Source organism: Mycetomoellerius zeteki, unplaced genomic scaffold, assembly GCF_001594055.1.
Source record: "Mycetomoellerius zeteki isolate Tzet28-1 unplaced genomic scaffold, Tzet1.0 scaffold114, whole genome shotgun sequence".
NCBI classification, from domain to species: Eukaryota; Metazoa; Arthropoda; class Insecta; order Hymenoptera; family Formicidae; genus Mycetomoellerius; species Mycetomoellerius zeteki.
Genome location: NW_017256062.1, coordinates 2,250,487 through 2,270,409, shown reverse-complemented (window position 1 = coordinate 2,270,409; position 19,923 = coordinate 2,250,487). Strand labels below are relative to the sequence as shown.

At 33.0% G+C, this 19,923-nt stretch overlaps 4 protein-coding genes across 8 annotated transcripts; 1 reads left to right on the top strand and 3 right to left on the bottom strand.

Moving 5' to 3' along the window:
* Positions 1 to 493: 493 nt before the first annotated feature.
* Dus3 (Dihydrouridine synthase 3) lies at positions 494 to 5,056 on the bottom strand. 2 transcript variants are annotated; one of them, XM_018457712.1, is made up of 6 exons: positions 4,885 to 5,056; positions 2,319 to 3,639; positions 1,261 to 1,628; positions 1,045 to 1,173; positions 851 to 966; positions 494 to 570 (listed from the first exon to the last, which is right to left on the bottom strand). In XM_018457712.1, the coding sequence occupies exons 1-5, from the start codon at positions 4,968 to 4,970 to the stop codon at positions 894 to 896; spliced, it is 1,977 nt and encodes a 658-aa protein (XP_018313214.1). In that variant the 5' UTR covers positions 4,971 to 5,056; the 3' UTR covers positions 494 to 570; positions 851 to 893. The 2 variants fall into 2 exon arrangements, with proteins under 2 accessions (XP_018313214.1, XP_018313209.1); XM_018457707.1 differs by lacking the exon at positions 494 to 570 and having other exon boundaries at positions 752 to 966.
* A 1,934-nt stretch (positions 5,057 to 6,990) lies between these two features.
* Rad60 (DNA repair protein Rad60) lies at positions 6,991 to 11,005 on the top strand. 3 transcript variants are annotated; one of them, XM_018457172.1, is made up of 7 exons: positions 6,991 to 7,097; positions 7,580 to 7,682; positions 8,049 to 8,097; positions 9,652 to 9,790; positions 10,167 to 10,346; positions 10,459 to 10,603; positions 10,665 to 11,005. In XM_018457172.1, the coding sequence occupies exons 2-7, from the start codon at positions 7,613 to 7,615 to the stop codon at positions 10,952 to 10,954; spliced, it is 873 nt and encodes a 290-aa protein (XP_018312674.1). In that variant the 5' UTR covers positions 6,991 to 7,097; positions 7,580 to 7,612; the 3' UTR covers positions 10,955 to 11,005. The 3 variants fall into 3 exon arrangements, with proteins under 3 accessions (XP_018312674.1, XP_018312665.1, XP_018312682.1); XM_018457163.1 differs by having other exon boundaries at positions 9,652 to 9,853; XM_018457180.1 differs by lacking the exons at positions 6,991 to 7,097; positions 8,049 to 8,097 and having other exon boundaries at positions 7,600 to 7,682; positions 9,652 to 9,853.
* A 609-nt stretch (positions 11,006 to 11,614) lies between these two features.
* On the bottom strand, positions 11,615 to 15,583 carry Vha26 (V-type proton ATPase subunit Vha26). Its single transcript, XM_018456982.1, has 5 exons — positions 15,382 to 15,583; positions 14,763 to 14,938; positions 12,737 to 12,905; positions 12,447 to 12,630; positions 11,615 to 12,257 (listed from the first exon to the last, which is right to left on the bottom strand). Exons 1-5 carry the CDS (start codon positions 15,412 to 15,414, stop codon positions 12,139 to 12,141), a joined length of 681 nt encoding a protein of 226 aa, XP_018312484.1. The 5' UTR covers positions 15,415 to 15,583; the 3' UTR covers positions 11,615 to 12,138.
* An 817-nt stretch (positions 15,584 to 16,400) lies between these two features.
* On the bottom strand, positions 16,401 to 19,098 carry LOC108728593 (60S ribosomal protein L14). Of its 2 annotated transcripts, none has more exons than XM_018457225.1 (3): positions 19,029 to 19,051; positions 16,935 to 17,135; positions 16,401 to 16,633 (listed from the first exon to the last, which is right to left on the bottom strand). In XM_018457225.1, the coding sequence occupies exons 2-3, from the start codon at positions 16,962 to 16,964 to the stop codon at positions 16,475 to 16,477; spliced, it is 189 nt and encodes a 62-aa protein (XP_018312727.1). In that variant the 5' UTR covers positions 16,965 to 17,135; positions 19,029 to 19,051; the 3' UTR covers positions 16,401 to 16,474. The 2 variants fall into 2 exon arrangements, 1 of the variants encoding a protein (XP_018312727.1); XR_001936894.1 differs by having other exon boundaries at positions 16,554 to 16,633; positions 18,451 to 19,098.
* Positions 19,099 to 19,923: the final 825 nt, after the last annotated feature.

Sequence of the window (19,923 nt, the reverse complement as noted above, 5' to 3'; positions counted from 1 at the left end):
TGTCTATTTCTTTTGCGATTTATGCAGGAATATCGCAATCTTTGCGAAACAATAACGAAAAAAATGGAGATTTTCGATGACGATTACGAATATCAACCCTCACATTATTTCGAGGTCTACTGTAAGGGCTATTTGATGTTGAGCGAAGACGAACGAATAATGAAACCATTGGAACAAGTAAATTTATACGTCATACAGTGAAATAGATGAAGAGATTCAATGAAATGGATTCAAAATGACGGTTTTTATTGAGCAAAAAATATGGGTCAACTAAAAGCAAATTAATAAATATTTAACATTGCAAGATAATTTCCAAGAAATGATAAATCCGATAAGTCATTTTCGCTGAATCGATTTTAAGTTCAGTGAAAAAAAATAAGAAAACGTTTTTTTTATTTTGACTTCAGATTTAAAATTTTGTTTTTCCAGAAATGCGTTCATCCGGCATTCCAGTGCGTGCAAAGAAGTCGGGTTTTATCTTTGGTCAGACGACGTTGGGATAATGAATGTTGGGAACCATATACAAAGGAAATCGCCAGTGGTTGTGACTGCATGTGGCCGGTCACTAACCTTGGCGAGATAAACGAACACTATTGATTTAGTCAAGTTGTAGTTAGCAAAGTTAATGTGTCATTAAATAGTGCAAGTATATTGCGAAACTCTCTGGACATGAATTTTAACAGGATCTTTCATAAAAATATTTATTCATTATATTATATATGTATATATAAACGCAAATGAGAGAACATAACAAATTTCGACATCATATTACCATGATTAATCCCTCTCTTTTATGTATCGCGTTTATCGTGAATAATCAACAATGTAGAAGAATAGAAATATTAGTCACCTCGAGAAATACTTCTCTATAAAACTATTCTTCCTGCAGTAGATTATTTCCACGAGTTCGCCTTGTGCTTTGGTAAAAAACGAAATCCATCAGGCACTTTCCCGAGTAACATCTCACTAAAAATAAATAAAATCGTTAATGGATATAATCAAAACTGACGCTATTCAATGAATACATTGAGCTAATAGCCTTACGACAATTTCACCCAATCGGCGCAGTTGGAACTAGCCATCAGCGTTTCCATATCATCGCGACCTCTGTAAAACGGTGGTCTCTCGTTGATCCGTTGTGGTGGTCTCTCCAAAATTCCAACAGGAATATATCTACAATACGGTTCAATGTAAATCCATATTGAAGAATAATGTAATGCTTTAATTGAGAAAAACACATTCTTCTCAAAGCAAACTTGCCTGTGAAGGAAGGAGATCCATTCAAGCATGAATCTCCTGGTATTTTCAACGCCGCGAGTGTCAGATCCCCAGTGTTCGAGCCCGTAATTTGTATATTTCTTGAGAATGTCGAATCTCTCTGCGCTCGATATGTCGATCAACTTTCTCTCCTTTATCTCGGTAAAAATCCAAGGCTTGATTAGAGCTCCGCGTCCAATGGTGATGCCCTGCACCGTACTGTAGGTCTCTTTCGCGCGACGATAGTCATCAAAGGACAAAATATCGCCGTTTCCGAACACTGGTATCGGCTGCGCTGCTACCGCACATTTTTCTATATACTCCCAATCAGCCAGCTTTGTATATCTCTGCTCACGCGATCTGCCGTGAACCTGAAAGAATCATCAAACTGAATAAGTCTTAGACAATAATACAGAAAGATCATATTTCTCTAACGCAGGGTGTTTACTAAAAACTTGTAAAAAAAATTCCTTAAGAATTCTCCCAAATTGTTCAGATATTTTTATTCAAAATTCTAAATAAGATTAGAGAATTTTTTAATACAATTTTGGAATAAATTGGAGTGTAAAAAACGCGAACAAACTATACAGTGTAAATTACAGTAAAAGACAGGGATTTCACAAGACTGCATCTATCATTTTTCAATTAAAGCCGCATACAGAATAGTATAGGGAAGGCTCACTACAATATAGTATCAGTAAGCTACTCTCTTCTACTGAATACTGTCTTCTACTGTTACCTTGATTTTTTATATAAAAACTCACAAGATACACGAAAATATACGTGAATATACGCGAACTGTATATTGCAAATCAATTGCCAACATTTTGCAAGAAAAAAAAATAAGAGAAATATTTTTCGGAAAGAAACAGAATTTAAATGTAAAAATAAAGTTCCAAAAATTTCCTGGAATACCGATAAAATTCCATGAAAATTCCTAATTTTTAAAAATAAAAAAGAAATCGTCTGAAGAGTCTAGTTTTTTCCAAGTAACAAAATCGGTCTTTTAAAAGAGACCGATTTGATAATGAGAGAAACATAAATTTAGCAGACTTACTCACGGTAATCATGGACACACCCCAGTCTCGAAACCTCGGCATTAGATTATGCGCGATCGGTTTATCTATGTAGACCCCAGTTCTGGTCTTAACGGATAAGGGTATGTCTAACACCTGGCTAACAGACTTTATCACGGTCTCGAGTACGTTCAATCGATTGAGCATACCGCTGCCGCCTCCGTTTTTGTAAATCATATCGATCGGACACCCAAGATTCAAATCGATGTAGTCTGCATTGATCTCATGGTTCAACAACTGTGCACATCGTGCCAGCACTCCCGGATTATTGCCACAGAGCTGCACGCCGAAGATATCCTCGCTCTCGTGTCGCTTCACCAATGCCCATTCCTCCTGCAAGCCTTTTAGTATATTCGGCGCCAATGCCATCTCGCCGCAGGTGATATCCGCACCATACTCCTTGCAAATCCTTCGAAACGGCAGATTGCCTACCGTAGTCAGAGGACTGAGTAGTATCTTGCCGTTCCAATCGATTGTCTTTTTCTCTGATTGTCGCAATCTAATCAAATCACTATCATCCACAGGTCCGATTTTCAATTCTTCTGATTTACATGTGATATCACAATTAGAGGCATCTGTTTCTATTTTCTCATCATTCGCGTTATCAGAAATATGTTTCGTCACTTTCTTGTCATTGCTATTGTTAGAAATATTAATCGTGACATCTGATTTCGTATCATTTTTATCCTCTTCTTTACTATTCAAACTCTGCAGTTGCGTTTTTTTCCTAGACGGACCGTTAGCTTTGACGATTGCCTCCGCCCTGGAGAAATTATACTTGTGCTTGCGCAATTTGTTTTGCAAGCCCTTGGATAAGTGATTTTTGACAGACACTGGCGGACACTTGCTGTATTCCTCGAGTTTCTTTTCATCAATAATGTTGAAGCCATCTTCGGTCAAGTGTCCTGAGCCCATTCTACAAGTGGTTCCTCTCGGGCACTTGCCGGTCAAATTAAAAATATAACACTCTGTACCTATGTCTTCTGGCTTGATCTTCAGATACTCCTTTCGATCATGCAGGAAAGTACAGTGCTGATTCGAGCATTTTCTCTCCGGTTCATTTGCAGTTTGATCCGCGATCCATGGACATAGATTCAATTCCTTGGAAACTTTGAATGGAGGTGGCCTCGCTTTATTTTGTCCTCTGAGCTTCTCTCTCTTATCTTCCAATTTGACTTTCTTAGCAGGTACTTGATCCCATGATGCATCTGTATCTTCTATACCTGCATCAGCAGATACTTTCTGTTTATCGATCTTTGTCAAGCACTGATCACTCAATTGTCTTACATGATCCTCGATAATAAATCTACAATATCAAATACATATATTAATTATAAGATAATAATACTTAATAAATAATAACAAATATAATATATAACTGTTCTTCAGATACATCAGTACTTGTGTGCAAAAATTTATTGATGAACAGTATTTCAAATAATTTTCACAGAAAATTATCATTGTCATAAATTATTATCATTAACAGTTACCGTTGTTATATATTTAATATATAGGATCCAAGATAGAATTTTATTTGGATTTGAAGGAAAAATAATTAAAAGAGGAAGGTATGTATAAAAGACAATGGAAAGATAGCAAGTTAAGAACAAGTTAGATACAATAACAGGTACAAGAAGTTTGACATAGGAAATAGAAGCTACAAATATTTAAGGAAGGAAAATTTGAATAAGATAGGAATAGGAGAGAGTCTAAGGAGATTAGTGAAACTTAGGTGTGGAAATATGAAAAAGGGAAAATAAGTACTGGTTAAGTGATGAGAGAAAGAGATGTATATTTTGTGGAATAGGTACAAATCGCATGGAACGTTATGTTGAAGAGTGTCAGAAAATAAGTTGGTTCGGGATATTAGGTAGGGATAGAATGGAAATATGGAGTAGACTTTAGAACGAGGAACTAGACTCGAAAAAATGTGAAATTCTAAGAAAGTTGAAGAAAGGAAAAAGGAGATTAGAAAAAAGAATGCAGAATCTAAGATAACTACAGAGAAGGTTGGCACTAATTGATATAATTAGACAGCAGCGAATTAAAGTAGCAATAGCAGAATACGGCTATGATTATGTTCTGTGATATTTTTATAAGGACAAGAAATCTTTCTTTTCTATGAATAGGTCACTATATAGATATAGAAATTTATTAAATAGAAAGTAAAAGATGCATAGTAAATAGGATAGTGGTATGATAAATGAAGGTTAAGTTTATATCTGTAAACCAAGTTCCTTCTTGGCAATGTAAGCTGAAGTAATAAAATATATTCTATTACATAAAGAATCTCATTTATTATATTACGATAAAATATTAATTTTTGAATAAAAATTGAGAAAAGACTAAGTCCTTCAATATCTCTTACTATAAATAAATACAATTATCAATATAAATAAAAATTTAAATTAAGGGACAAAAACAGGCGATTGATAATCCGTGTCTCTGAATGAACAATTTAGGGGTTAGAAAATATGCGCGCTTGCAAATTTGTTCGTATAAGATTCATTCCTTATAAGATTAATGTAAGCCATCCGGCAAACATACGTACTCTTCTTTTATTAAGCAAACACCCTTCTGTCTGTCTTCGCCATAATCGAATGAACAGTCCCAACATTTCTCATTGTAATCTGCCATTTCTTTACATGTGCACTTGAATGCCGATGATTAGACCAGACTAGACATCCGACTCTGTTAGATTAATCTATTCATTAATTTTTTTAGATAATTATACAGTTTAGATAAAGCACCTCAAAAATCAATAAAATTAGGCTTATTCGACGCGTTTTTGCACGAAATGAACGAATCTGATAAAAAAGTATTGCCCTGCCCCGCGAAGTGAGATCCCACGCAGCATGAAATATTTGAAATATTTATTATGAATCATTTTTGGAAATATTTCAATAAAATATTTAAAAAATATTTAAAAAATATTTCGTAAATATTTTTAAAACGTTTTAGAATATTCCATTGAAATATTTCACAAAAATATTTTAGAAATACTGTAGAAACATTTCAGGAAACATCAAAAACTTTAATTCCTAGATATACTTATATTTCAGAAATATTTTATGAAATATTTCTGCATATAAATAGAAATATTTCTACATATTTCAAATCTTGCATGAGATATTTCGGAAATATTTCTGAAATATTTCATACTGTGTAGGATATAATCGTTAAAGTTAACTATTATTGTTAGGTTAGGAAATATGTCACATCGATGGCATAGAGGGTTAGGTACACAAATTCTGTTTTATAAATAGTGTTTTAAAAACACAAATTCTTTGGGTAATTATTTAGAATACTCCGCCTTCCCTAAAATCTTTATAAAAATGCACCCATTCTATGCGTATTCACTCAAAATGAAACAATCTGACAGAAAAACGCAGCAGTCAACATCGTGAACAGGACAACCAATCTGAACCAACGGCTACGTTTACACCGTGCATTTAGGCCGCGGCCTATACAAAAGATATCCTTAATATGGCTGTCATCGTTTCCGACCGCCATCTTTATCGCCATATAAGCCATATACAGGGCCTCGTAACTGCTGGTACAGTTCGCGCAATTAATGCCTTTCCAGCCTATGACATCACGTCCACTGGTGAGACATCTCGTTTATTTTCTCGGTTGTTTTCACGTTCATGGTCGTAGTCGATAATTCCGTCCCTCTTGACACTGAGGGTGGAGTCCCATGAGGTGTATTTATCGCGTATCGCATAACCGCGTAACCAATCAGAAGCGATCTGCTGTTATAGTTTCGCGTTTTACTGATTATTGATTGGTTATGCGCTTACGCGATACGCGGCAAACATGCCTGATGGGACTTCACCCTGCGGAACACAACGCATTTCCGCGTTTCCGAGCTCATGTAATGGCACCCTGAGTGCAGCCAGTGCATCCCAATCGAAAATAATTCCAACGCAGTGGTGCCAAATTCTGGCTTGCACTACCATTTGGTAACGCATGGTGGGGGAAGAGTGAGGGTAGTTTCCGATAGCTACAGTTATAGCTACAGCTATCGGAAATTACTCCCCCTCTTCCCCCACCACGCGTTATCAAGTGCAATCAAGTGGTAGCGCAAGCCAGAATCTCTAGCACCACTGCTCTAATGGCTCCTGCACACTGGACGCGAAAACGCTTGCCGCGCGGCAAAATGTGACGCGTAGCCAATAAGCTTACAGTTCCTAACATGTTCATTGGTTACCGCGTCGCATTTTGCCGCGCGGTAAGCTTTTCCGCGTCCAATGTGCAGGAGCCATAAGGTGCTTGATAGAGTGAGTAAGAGCTATGGTAGGAGCATGTTAGAGTATGTTGGAGCTTGAGACGCGACAAACCTCTGGGGTGCGTTCCAAAACTCGACTCTATCAATTCCGAGTACCTTTTATCCTTGTTCAACATTCGGTGAAGAACAAGGATAAATGATACTCGGAGTTGATAGAGTCGAGTTTTGAAACGCACCCCTGTAAAGCCCAGTGTCCACGATGCTAGAAATCCGTCCGAGATCTCGGATGAAGAAAGAATTGACCAATCGCATTGATCATGTGACTAAATTGTTTAAATGTAATTGGTTAATTCTTTCTCTCTCCGAGATCTCGGAGCAATTTCTAGCATCGTGGACACAAGGCTTAAGCGTATTCTATAAAAGTTACATCAAAAGAGCAGTTGAGATTGGTCGTATCGCTGAAGAGGATTGGGTGCTGTTACTCTGTACACAAGACCGCAGAAGTTAATTCCATCAAAAAGTCGATAAATTGTAAAGTAAGTTGAGTTTGCGTTGAGTTAAATATTTATTTTTATATATTATCAGTGCCAAGTATTGAATGAGAAAAATAAAATGGATATTTTTCAAGTTTTAGGTTTTAGGTTTTTATTATTTCTTTCCATTTTGCACAGCTGATTATTGTGCTTACGTTTGACTTTTGACGTTACTTTTCTTTTACAAGAATGAACATTTTATTTTTAAATAATTACCCTTTTAGTTCGTATTGAATTGCGTAAAACGTTTATTTTAATATTATGCTTGGCAAACAAATGAGTAATAAAAAATAGTTTTCACGTTTTATGGTTTGTTGTCCTTTTCATTTTGCACAGTTAATTATTGTGCGTTAGGTTTGACTTTACGTCAAGGTTACGTATTCTTGATGGACAATGCGACGTTATTTTGAAATTTTTAAGAGATTGAACATTTTATTGTCTTGCAACGTAATACAACATGTAATGAATTGTATTATGTATTTTAGGAGACTGCATATTACATCATACAAGTATTTATAATGATTAAAATAACAGATAGTTCTTCGGACGAAGATGATCCGTATACAAATTCTGTTGCTCGATTAAGAGGTAACACTTTTTCTTTTTGTGACAGTTATGTTAATTTATAATTGGAATATATGTTAATTTATAATTGGAATCCAGATGATCCAGAGATTTCTCCTAATTTTTAAATAGTAATGATTTGGAATAATTTTATGTATCATAATCTCATTTTTCAGTTCTAAACTTGAAAAGTCCTTAAAAAAGTAAAACTAATAACAAAATACCTTAGTGGGTCGCAATTAAAAAACCCATATATTCTTTTAGCGTCAAAAAAGATGTGTTCCTGTTACTGGTTATGAAAACCTAACATATAGTAATAAAAGCAACTCTATAATGTATTTTGATATTTCGAATTAATTCTTACAATTAAATGCAATATTTTGTTTTTAGTATTGAAAAAACAACGCTTTGAGAGAGTGGAACTTTCTCTTAAGGAAAGGTATTTATTACATAAATCATGATTATTTAAAATATTGTATTAATTACGGAATACTTATATTTTTACATTACATGAATAATACCTATATCATTATTAAAAATAATAAATAGAAATAGGCTTATAGATTAAAATCAAATACAATGCAGGAACATGAAAGCCAAACAAGGTCTAAGTGCTGAACATTATTTAAGACGTAAAGAAATCAGGTCAATGATCAAGCCAATTAATATATAAGTTAATTACAATTTAAATTAAAACATTTATTATATAAAATCAAATCATACGTTTTGTGACCACGGGTCACTTCTTCAGCAAAAACGAAAAACCTTAATAATTAATGTCGCTAATATAATATCGTCGGTATAGGCATAAACGCAATAAACAATGTGTGATCACTATTATAATATTATCACAACATAAAACTTGTTGTGAATAATATTTATAAAAATAAGTATCAGTTATATAAATATACGAACGTTTCAACCTTAGGTCATCTAAGTGTATTAATTATTAAATTGTAAAATTGTTAAATCGTTAAAATATTCGAAACGGCAATTAATAAAAAAAATATTTAAATTTTTGTTTTAAAAATATATTTCATGGTTAAAAATTGATTCAGAGCAGAATCTGTTTTCTTTGAAAATTTTGATTACGAAATTTTTTTAAATAAAAATTTAAGTACAAATTAAATATAAAATAGTAATAAGGCTCAACAAATTTAAAAATTCGAAAGGAATTAGGGCTATGAGGTTAATTATTGTGAGTTAAATTATTTATATAAACATCATAACAATAAAAAACACTTTAATGTCTGCTATAAACAATTATATAATAATGTAATTGTTTATAGCAGACATTAAAGTGTTTTTTATTGTTATGATATAACCTTTGGCTCGTAGCCCTAATTCCTTTCGAATTTTTAAGTACAAATTGTTTTATTAATTGACATTTCAAATATTTTAACACAATTTTAATTTTATACTTTAACGGTTAAGGGGATGCTGAATAATGTTTGTAAAAATAAGTATTATTCATACAAATACGCAAAAGTTTCAACCTTAGCTTGAGTCATCTTCAATATATTATGGACTGGTATTCATAGCTGGATCTTATATTTAAGATTGTCTTAAGTACAGTCTTAAGATGTTATGAACCATAATCAAAGAGCCATATTAGCATCTTAAGACATTACTTAAGACGATCTTAAAATATGAACGGACAATGAATACCACCCATGGAGATGCTGGATTGAGAGACCAAATTATCGACATTATAGTTTTATAAAAAAAATCTGCGAATTGACTGAACGGAATAAAAAATCCTTTTACAGGATTAAAGTAGACGCAAAATTAGATGTGGGTACAATAGACTATATTAAATTCGAAAAAAGTAAGTTTTTTTGAACTACTTCCTAATTTTCCTAGTAACGAAAGCGCTAACTGACTCAAAATAATCACAGGGCTGCATATGAAAAAGATAATTCTGTCGGACCACCTATACTTCTAACATTGTGATCATATTACATTGCACACATTTTATTCATTTTACTTTCAGCATTGCGCAGAAAACAAACTGTGAAGACATGAACGGTCATGGTAAAGATATAAAGGATGAAATAAATAATGAAATAAATAATGAAAATGTATATGATGATGAAATAAATAACGATGGAATACAAACGCGAAGCAGGACGATAAGAGGTAGAAGGATTAGAAAAAGTATTACTAGAGCTGTCGATAGGCGAACTCGGGGAAGGGTAATTTTTTTATATTTTTTTAAATTGTGTGTATGCGCACGCGCATACACACACACACACACACACACACACACACACACACACACATAAATGCAGAGTTGAAACGTTGCTTCATAAAAGTAACGCCTTACTCTTCAACTCTGTATAAATGTATTTATCTTGAAAGCAAAAATTGAATTTGGGAATTATTTTGATATCCAAATATAATTTAAACTGTTTTTAAGATTCTGAGACACCCTGTATATAATCTATAGAATATGCATCGATGTTTAATTCAAGAGGATATTGCATAATTTTTATGCCAATGTTTCAGCGTTTGCCTATTGATCTAGAATACAATGTGGAAATCATAGGGGAAGAAAAGCAGTCCGAATCTTGCAATGATGTAATTGCACTTTCGGATGATGATGCTTACATCGAAGATGACAACTATGAGATAAATATAAAAGTGTACTGGCGATCAAACAGAATTGATCGTTTAAGTATGCGTAGAGTATGTATCTCAGTTATGTTAATTAGTAACATATGGCAAACCATAGTTTCGTATAATTATTTTTATCATTTATTTAACATATTCGTAAAGATAACTTTCTGTTATTTTATAGCATGATAATTTCAAAGGGATTTTTGAGCATTATGCCAATTTAGAAGGAGTTTCTGTGAATGAAGTCTTAATCATGAAGAAGGATAAAATTGTTCATCATACCGATACTCCTGCATCGCTCGAAATTTCCATTATAGATATACTCGGTTCGTATAAATTACTCATTAATTTTAATACAATAATGTAATGTTAACTTTATACTTGCAGATGGTGGGATAGTGAATCCAGGTATGAACACACTACCCAAGGATGAAAGCAATGATGAGGACATATGTAATATTAAAGTACAAACTGCGAACAAAAAACAATCCTTAATTATTCCACTTAAGAAAGATAAACCATTCAAGTTGCTATTCGCTAATTGCGCCGAGCAACTTGGTGTGAAGGAGAATAATTTGAAGCTTTACTTTGATGGAGAACAGATTAATCCATCAGATACTCCAGAGTCCTTAGATCTCGAAGGAGAAGCATGTATCGATCTTCATATCTCTGCGTAACGTGTAATAAAAAGATAGCTGAAATTTTTTATATATATTTACATAAATTATGTTCATCTTTTATTGTAAGCATAACAACTACTTACGATACATTGTACATCCTATATTACTTGTGTTTTAGAAACATGTAATTATCATCATGTTGGTAACTATATATGGCTGTCATTTGTAATTTAATAGAAGAAAGATGACTGATCAATTTTTAAAAAGCCTTACTAGTGTAAACTATTTACTAATATAAATAAGTAATCATTTGCAGAAATATACACATTCTTAAAGAAATAAGTACAAGCAATAAATATGTAAATCAACTTTGAAATAAAATGGCATTTGTGATAGAATTATTAATTATTAAGGGACATAATATTTATTACTGAGATTTTATCTTTAGTTAGTGTTACAAGAATAATGTTAAATCAAAATAGTGTGTAATGTTTACTTTAAAATATACTTTAAAACAAATATAAGTGTTTGCATCTTGGATTATATTTACTAATATAATATTAAGTGCTACGATATTAGATTTGTGGAAGTAAATTTTTTAAAAAGATTTTTACAACAACAACGAATCATATATTTATTGTGATACATTATTATATTATACATAATGTACATAATATACTGATATATGCTCTATAAGTATACAAATATATTATATACATATAAAGCGCATTCAATACTTCTGTTTATTACGATTCTGCACAATATATTGACTGTACTACATTCAATTGCAATTGCTATTCTTTTTAACACAAAGAGTCAAGAACATTAATTATTAATTATACATTTCATCCGCGTTAACATTCCTATCCTGAGAAAGTACACTTTGTCTTGTTTGTGAACACCAATTTTAACGGAAATTTTAAGTCGATATCGAATATATCACGAAATATTTCATCGCTATACACTTTATGTTCATGATTACCGTCTGTCAGAAGGATAGGGATAAAATAAAAGGGTATTTGTGATGAGTACTGTACAATTTGTTTGCGACTCTTTCAACGATAAATATTGCACGGCAATTGATCAAATACTTTCAAATACATTGAAAATATTAGGCATGAGTCTCGACAAAAAGTGTATTATATGCTAATTTTATTCTATATAATACATGATAATGCGATAGTAATTTGTTGTTAAAAGGAATGTTTTGGAGAGTCAATCAATTGTCGAGAAAAATTAGCTTAATCATTAAATTTGCGATTTGAATTGTGTCCAAACAGAGCGGAACGAATCTCGGGTATCAGTTGTTGCGCTATCAGTTCTAATCTGGTCTCCAAGGTATTGCTAATCTTTATGCGCCCTGTGAAACAAAAAGTTATTTTGTATATAATATTAATTCAGCAATTAATATAATTACTTTGTTAAAATCAAAGTTGTAATTCAAATCACTTAAAATTTACGTGATATATTTTACATATTTCTCATTATTTTTGCAAAATGGCAATTAATAATTTTAGTACAACAAAAAATATTTCGACGATATAATTACCTTTGGATGCTAATGACTCCACACCTCCGCAGCTTTCTGTAGGCAAGAAATTATCAGAATCGATCTTCAAGACAACATCTTTCTTAGTTTTCTGCTTATACTGCTGCTGAACGTTATCAATAAGGGATTCTACGAGCGGCAGATCGACTTGACGAACACGAAGAGTAATGTTTGACTCTGTTAGCTGTAAAAATATAAATTATGCTATAGAAATGTTTATAAGGTTAAAAAAATGATAATGTAACACACACGATAATAATAAAATAATTAAAATTATAAAAATATTATACTTGATAAAGTCCTTGGATTATCAGCAGATGGAGAATTTCTCTATATTGCGCAGGATTATGAGTTATTTCACCTAATTTCTTTCTAGCTTCTTCAAGAACATTGCGTACATGATCTTCACGCACTTTTAAAGCCTTCAATCGTGCCTGGTTAAGCATGTTTGAAGATTGTCTACAATTAATAAAATTATAAAATGCAAACGCATATTAGATATTTATATAATTTTTTATAAAATAAATAAATTTAAACCTTAAAGAGATCCTAAAGTCGTCTGTTTTACCGATTCAGTAGGACTTACATATGATTCATGTGTCATTGATACACACGCACACAAAATATAAAATAAAACTAATATTAAAATAATGTTATATTATATATTAATGCACAGTGGACCAGAAAATCAGAAAAAGTGGCCAAAATAATTCAATGAAATAAAAATGCTCCAATTGCTGTCAGGTACTCAAGGATTTTTGAGGTCGCTGATTTCAAATCCAAACTCAAAATTTATAAATTCAAAATAGAAGATCCAATACGGCAAATGAGCTAGAAAAGGCGGATTGATGTATCAGTAATGGAAAGATCCGCTCTTTCATCATCACAGTATTAGTATTAGTAGTATTCATGTTGTTCATCTGAAAATTGGAAGCTTTTTGCCGTAAACACGCAACGAAAGATCGATAAAAACAAATATTTGACGTACGGCGTTTGTCTGGGATCGGGAACGAGAAGCACGGTTCTCTCACGGTTATTTTAAGAGATGTCCTAAAGACATTGAAAGAACTTCTATATGTTCCAAACTATTCTATAGTTTTCTAAGACGTCCCCTTGAATAAAGTGTGCTGTATAGGAAGTTTAAAGTACGATAAATTTTGCTATTATATTCATTTCGTAAAGTTGATGGTAGTTTAATAAGAGAAATGATCGATTTTGATACATTTTCCATTATTTAAATATAAATAATTATTAATATATTAAATCGTTGAAGCACTTATTTATGTTGATTGAAAATTTATATATTTCTAATGGCATTGTTTATTTAATCGATTTAAATAATATGTTTAATAAGAACGTATTAAAAATAAATACGACGGTGATTCTGATCATACATTCGTAACGATTGCAAATAATCATGAGATCCACAGGACACACATGGATAACAAGAATACAATTATGTTGGTTAGCATGAGATCTCTTTTAATGTTGAATACTCAATTAGTCTATTGAAATTGTATGCGAATTCACAAGACATTTATGATGACATCTCTAATGGTTTTTACATTTAAATTATTTAATTTTATGTAAACTACATTTATCATGACTCCTTTATTGTTATTTCTATTTTTATTTTAATTTTACGTTTCACACTGAAAATGACCTGATTAAGTCAAAACGTATGTAGTTTCATGTATTAAGATTTAATAAACATTGATTAATAGGCACCTATCAACTAGCGTTAACTTGTAGCCTTTCTTTTATGAAAATTTTAATTAAAAATTAATATATTAATAATTATTCATATTTAAATAATGGAAAATATTTTATCAAAATTGATAATTAGACAATTAGCCAAAGGCGCACAAAAGTCGCCGATTTAACTTCATATACACACTGAGCGCAATACAGTAATATCTCATTTTTATAATTTAAATGTGGTGCATCATGATATGATGTATCGGCATCTTGAATCGGGATTGAAACACAGGAGATAATTTAAGTTAAAATATGGTTGAAAACGGCTTCTTTGACAGTTTTAAGTAAGGATATCTCGAAATCTAGACGTGATACAGCAATTCTGCAGCTGGATTCGGATTCAGCGCAAAAAATTACGTCAGAAAACATTATTAAATCCCAATCAACTTTCAACACCTCCAATTTTGCAGGTCTGTGTTATTTATCATTATACATATTTATTATAAAACAACAAATTATTTAAACAATACGGAGCGATTTATCAGTCTCCTGGCCCACTGTGCAATGTATATTGTATACATATATATGTAATAAAAGAAATTAATTTTTCATACATACATCTTTTTTTGCAGTTCAACTTGCTTTTCCTTTTTCTCATAATACTCCATGATCTTGAGACGCTGTTGTTGCACCAGGCGTCCCTTCTCAATATTAAATTCTTCTTCTGCCTTAGCATCTATTTCCTCTGCCTTTTCATTGGCCTCTTGTTCTATGAAGGCCATCATATGCTTGATCTATAATCATACCATTTCATTCTTTATCTCCAAATCATGTCTTAGTAAGGAACTTCATTTAATTACTAAATTTTTTAATGTTTATCCCACAAACATTAAAATGTAAAGATATTAAAACGACTAAAGAATTCCTCGATGAGATATCAGTTATTGTCCAAGTTTCGCGAGCCGTCATTCATTTATTCGATTTTACTCTTGCTCCGTTCAGCTCCTGGTACAAGAATAAGAGCAGCTATGAAAACGAAATTCGAAATAGTTGAAAAAATATATAATCCCTCTTGAGAAATGTACCTGACAAAGGTATTAACGTTTTAGCGTGACAATAAATAATCGAAAAGATATTAATAGCGCAAGAGTACAATGCTGAGTTCAAATGAGACGAGTTGGGGAAAAGGACGGAATGTTTCACGGAAGGACGCGTCACTTTATTTTTCCTCGTTTACCTGCTTCTGAACGTCTGCGTCGCTGAGAGCCATGATGTCGCTTGGTCAATTTTCTTCCCTAAAGATGCTTGGTGGGCTCGCAAGGACTCGAGATCACGAGACTTGGTGAAGAGAAGTCGTTCAGTCAACGCCTACGACAGCACACTCAATGCTCGGCGTAACGTCGGTCATATGACCCGAAGTGTGACCAGCCAGAGGTGCGTTCCGAAACGCACGCGACGACGGCAGTTAATCGTGGTTTCAAGCAAATCGACCAATCACAATCAAAATCGCGATCTCGTATCACGTCCGTAACCCCGGATCTACAATAGGTGCTTTAAGCCTTAAGTCGTAAGAAATTGACCAATTACAGTCGAATCCGAGGGGAATAATCGACTGTGATTCGCTAATTTCTTATGGCTTAAGGTTTAAAACCCTATTGTAGATCCGGGGTTACCCAAAAAGGATTTTTTAACAAGGTTAAAAACTTCATCTACTTCGAATCGATATAATCGATTTTTAGTGTTCCGATACGGATATCGCCCAAAGTATATACATTTGTATTATTGTTAAAATTAAACATTTTTGCCGCCTTTTCTGAGAGGAGACATGAGCATAAATATTTTGGTTCCTACTAGGAAACTGCCACACTCGCACTCGTACATATTAATGCATATATTTTAATCCTGGAAAAGGATCTTCAAATCTTAAAGAAAAGAGGAAAGAAGTAACACACTTTCTTCATGCAAACTATTAGTCTGTGGACTACTATTTCGTAAGTACAAATCGCACAGCTTTTATATGAAATAAATGTTGTTACAATGTAATAGCTCTAGAACACCATATTGAAATGGTAAAGATCTCAATTTCGAAATTTTTTGTCGTTCTCAGCATCGACTCCATCTCACAGACACATATCTATTAATGCATATACTTTAATCCTAGAAAAGGATTTTCAAATTAGTAAGAGAAGAAAAAAGTAATTGTACAAAAATTATATGATTTAGTTGGTAATACAAACAACTTTAGGATCCCCTTAACTAATAATTTTTCGTAACATATAAAAGGAATATGATAAATAACAGATTTCCAGTAAAATAATCTTGTATTTAATTCAGAATATTATCTTTTCAGCTTTTTTCATGCTTTTACTCGCTGCATCGTCAGCTTTAATTTTTCTTTTTGTAAATCTGTAAAACGCATCCGTCCGCAATTTATTTATCTGCCTTACTTTACGCAGCTTGAAGCGGTCAAAGTCGTTGAGTTCTGTACGCTGAAACAGAAAAATATTTTTCCTAATTATAATATCATTCCAAAATATATTATTTCTAAAATTGAAACTATGTCATCAGAATCAAGTTACAGTCGTCAGTAAAAGTCAGACGGCATTTCCTATCAAAAAATACTGGTTCATCATATATTTAATTTTTTATAAACATAATTTTTCAATATTTAATTTTTTTGAAACATAAAAATGCATTAATATCATTTGCTAGAAATGAAATAAGCATTATATTTATTTAACATAAATAGCAACTATTAGCATAATAAACAATTAGCATATTCTGTAATACCTTCTTCTTGGCTTCTTTTTTGGCCCACATCGTCTCTTTCCAAAGTTTCGTTAATATTAGCCGTATCCCATTTTATCGTGCTTTACGCACGACACCAGAGAATTCAGAAAACGGAAAACGTAAATGGAATTTTGTCAAGTGAAGCTCATTGAATCTCATCTCGCCATGGGATACACCTGACGATGAACCATCGACTAGAACCTGTGTATGTGAAAAAAGGGTATCAGTTTTGAGATTTGAAGAATTTAACAACTTGTTAAAAAAGTTACAACTATATCATCAAAAAGAAATTAACATCACCAAAGTCAGTCAGCAATTCCTACTATATACTACTCCATCATACAAAAATATAGAAATTGTAGTTTATTTATAGTTTATTATAGAGTTATTATTGAGTTATATTATAAAGACAAAAGTATTAAATAGCATCGAAATATAACAAGAAAAATGAATTTTATTTCTTTTACATATTTAACACGAATTCTAAATGTTTTTTTTTATGAATTTTATGTAATTTGGTAAAAAATACCGTTTTTTTACTCTCTCTCTCCAAAGATATTTTTCTCCGAAGTCAAAAATACCGTTTTCTTACATCTCTAAACAGAACGTTTATTTTGCAACTGTTTTCTTCACGCTGATTGGCTTATACTTTTAGATTTAGAAGAATGATCCTATTTCAGCAGACAATCATAAAACGGTTGCAAAATAACTGTTGTATTCTGCTGAATGCAGCCAATGTATTAGCTACAGAAAATTGTTTGATACTGTATAATTCTATAATTTTTTTTATACCAAAAAGATTAAAAAATTTTAACAGAGAGAATACATATATATATATATATAGAGTAAAATTTCCTCGGAAAGCACGTTTTAGAACGTAGCCTTAATAAAATAATGCTAAATTTATCAAAGTTTGGTGGAAGTCGTCTTTGATGTGTTTTCTTTTTTAAACTCCACAAGCGTGATTTAAAAATAATTTATTGCGCAAATTAATAATAATATTAACCGAACCGCGCCATTATAAGAACGCAAGATGCGTCTAGAATCCCATGTGTGCACCATGCGGTTGACAAACGCTCGACGACGTTAAGTCGCAAGATAATTCACAAAGCAAAAGTGACCGTTAAAAATTGCGAGCATAATCACACCATGATATAAAGGTGCCTTTACATGGCAGCATCAAGCGTCAGAGCATACGTAGTGATGAGGTAAATTTTTACGAGCTGTGTTTAAACAGGCTGTTTCAGCGACAAAAAGGATCACGTGGTTAAAATGGATGAACATCAAGCGTCCATTTTGATCACGTAATCCTTTTTGTCGCTGAAACAGCCGGTTTGAGCAGCTTGTGAAAATTTACCTGTATGTTTAATAATTTTACTGAAATTGAATTTAATGTACGAGATACACTAATGGTGGAATCTTGCAATTTACACTATATAATGTAAATAAATATAAATTTTCAGTGTTATTTGTTAGGATAGTAATGTACATCAGAACATAACCTCTCATAATTTACCATTTTGCATCAAGAAGCTGTACAGAAGATTATTACGCAGGAGTCGGGAAATTTAAACTTCTGCGCAGATTTGAACGTATGCTTTTAAGCATGCCTTTCAATCCGAAAAATTTTCCGATTCATTTTTTGTCTTATGATGGTAATTTCCGCATCCTTTAACTGCACAACGTATTTTGAATGTGAAATCACTTGACTTTGCACTACAGAATTTATTCGGCACGTGTTGCACATGTGTTGGCGACATGACTGGCCGAATGTGACCTATGATACATGTGCAGTGGTCTACCACCGATCGAGCATACCCTTGTCTTTATATTATATCGTTTTCGATTGGGGTGCACTGGGATCGGCCACGGGGGGATACACAAACTTCCCATCCTCGCACACAAAATCTGGGAGCGGGTCCACGATATTAAACATCGTGACAAAACCAACGCGTACAGACTGATATCACACAACTGAGGCCATTGCAAACGTTAAAGAAGTAATGGCTCCTGCACACAGAACGCGGCAACGCTTACCGCGCGGCGGAAGTTGTCACACTAACTAATAATTCTATGTTCTTAAGTCGGTCTCACCTTGCAAAACTTCTAGAAATGATGTAATACTACTTCCGCCGCGCGGCAAAAGTTGAATTGAGTTCAACTTTTGTCGTGAGGTGGAAATTATATATCTATTATGGCTCCTACACACTGGACGCGGAAACGCTTGCCGCGCGGCAAAATGTGACGCGGTAGCCAATAAGCTTACAGCTCTTAACATGTTCATTGGTAACCGCGTTTTGCCGCGCGGTAAGTCCTGATCTACAATAGGTGTTTTAAGACTTAATCCGTAAGAAACTGACCAATTATAGTCTAATCCGAGGGGAATAATCGACTGTGATTTGCCCATTTCTTATGGCTTAAGGTTTAAAACCTTATTGTAGATCCGGAGTAAGCTTTTTCGCGTCCAGTGTGTAGGAGCCATTACTTCCGAGCAAGCGAGACGTTGATTGGCTATCGCGTTAACTTTCGCCACGCGGCAAGCGTTGCCGCGTTCTGTGTGCAGGAGCCATAATAACATACATTAACATAAATTAAATAAATATTATGTTATTATGACTGTCATGTCATCGGAAAAGGACCAAGAATATAGAAATACTAGAGAGACTACCTATCGCGTCTAATGGAATATATTTAATTAAAAATGTTTGGATGACTCACACAAATATTTTTAATAACTTCATAACTCTTCGTACGAAATACGAACGATTCCATGTATAAACTTTGTTGAATTTAGATCCGGTTAATTATTTCGGTCAAGTACATGATCCAAAAAAGAATGATTAATTGTAATTAATAGAATGTCTCACAAACCTTTTTATTTAACTTCAAAACTCTTCATACGAAATACGAACGATTTAAAATAATAATTGTTACAATCGAAGGTTTTGTTCGGTCACGTACATACGAATCATAAGGTCTGTTCGCGTTG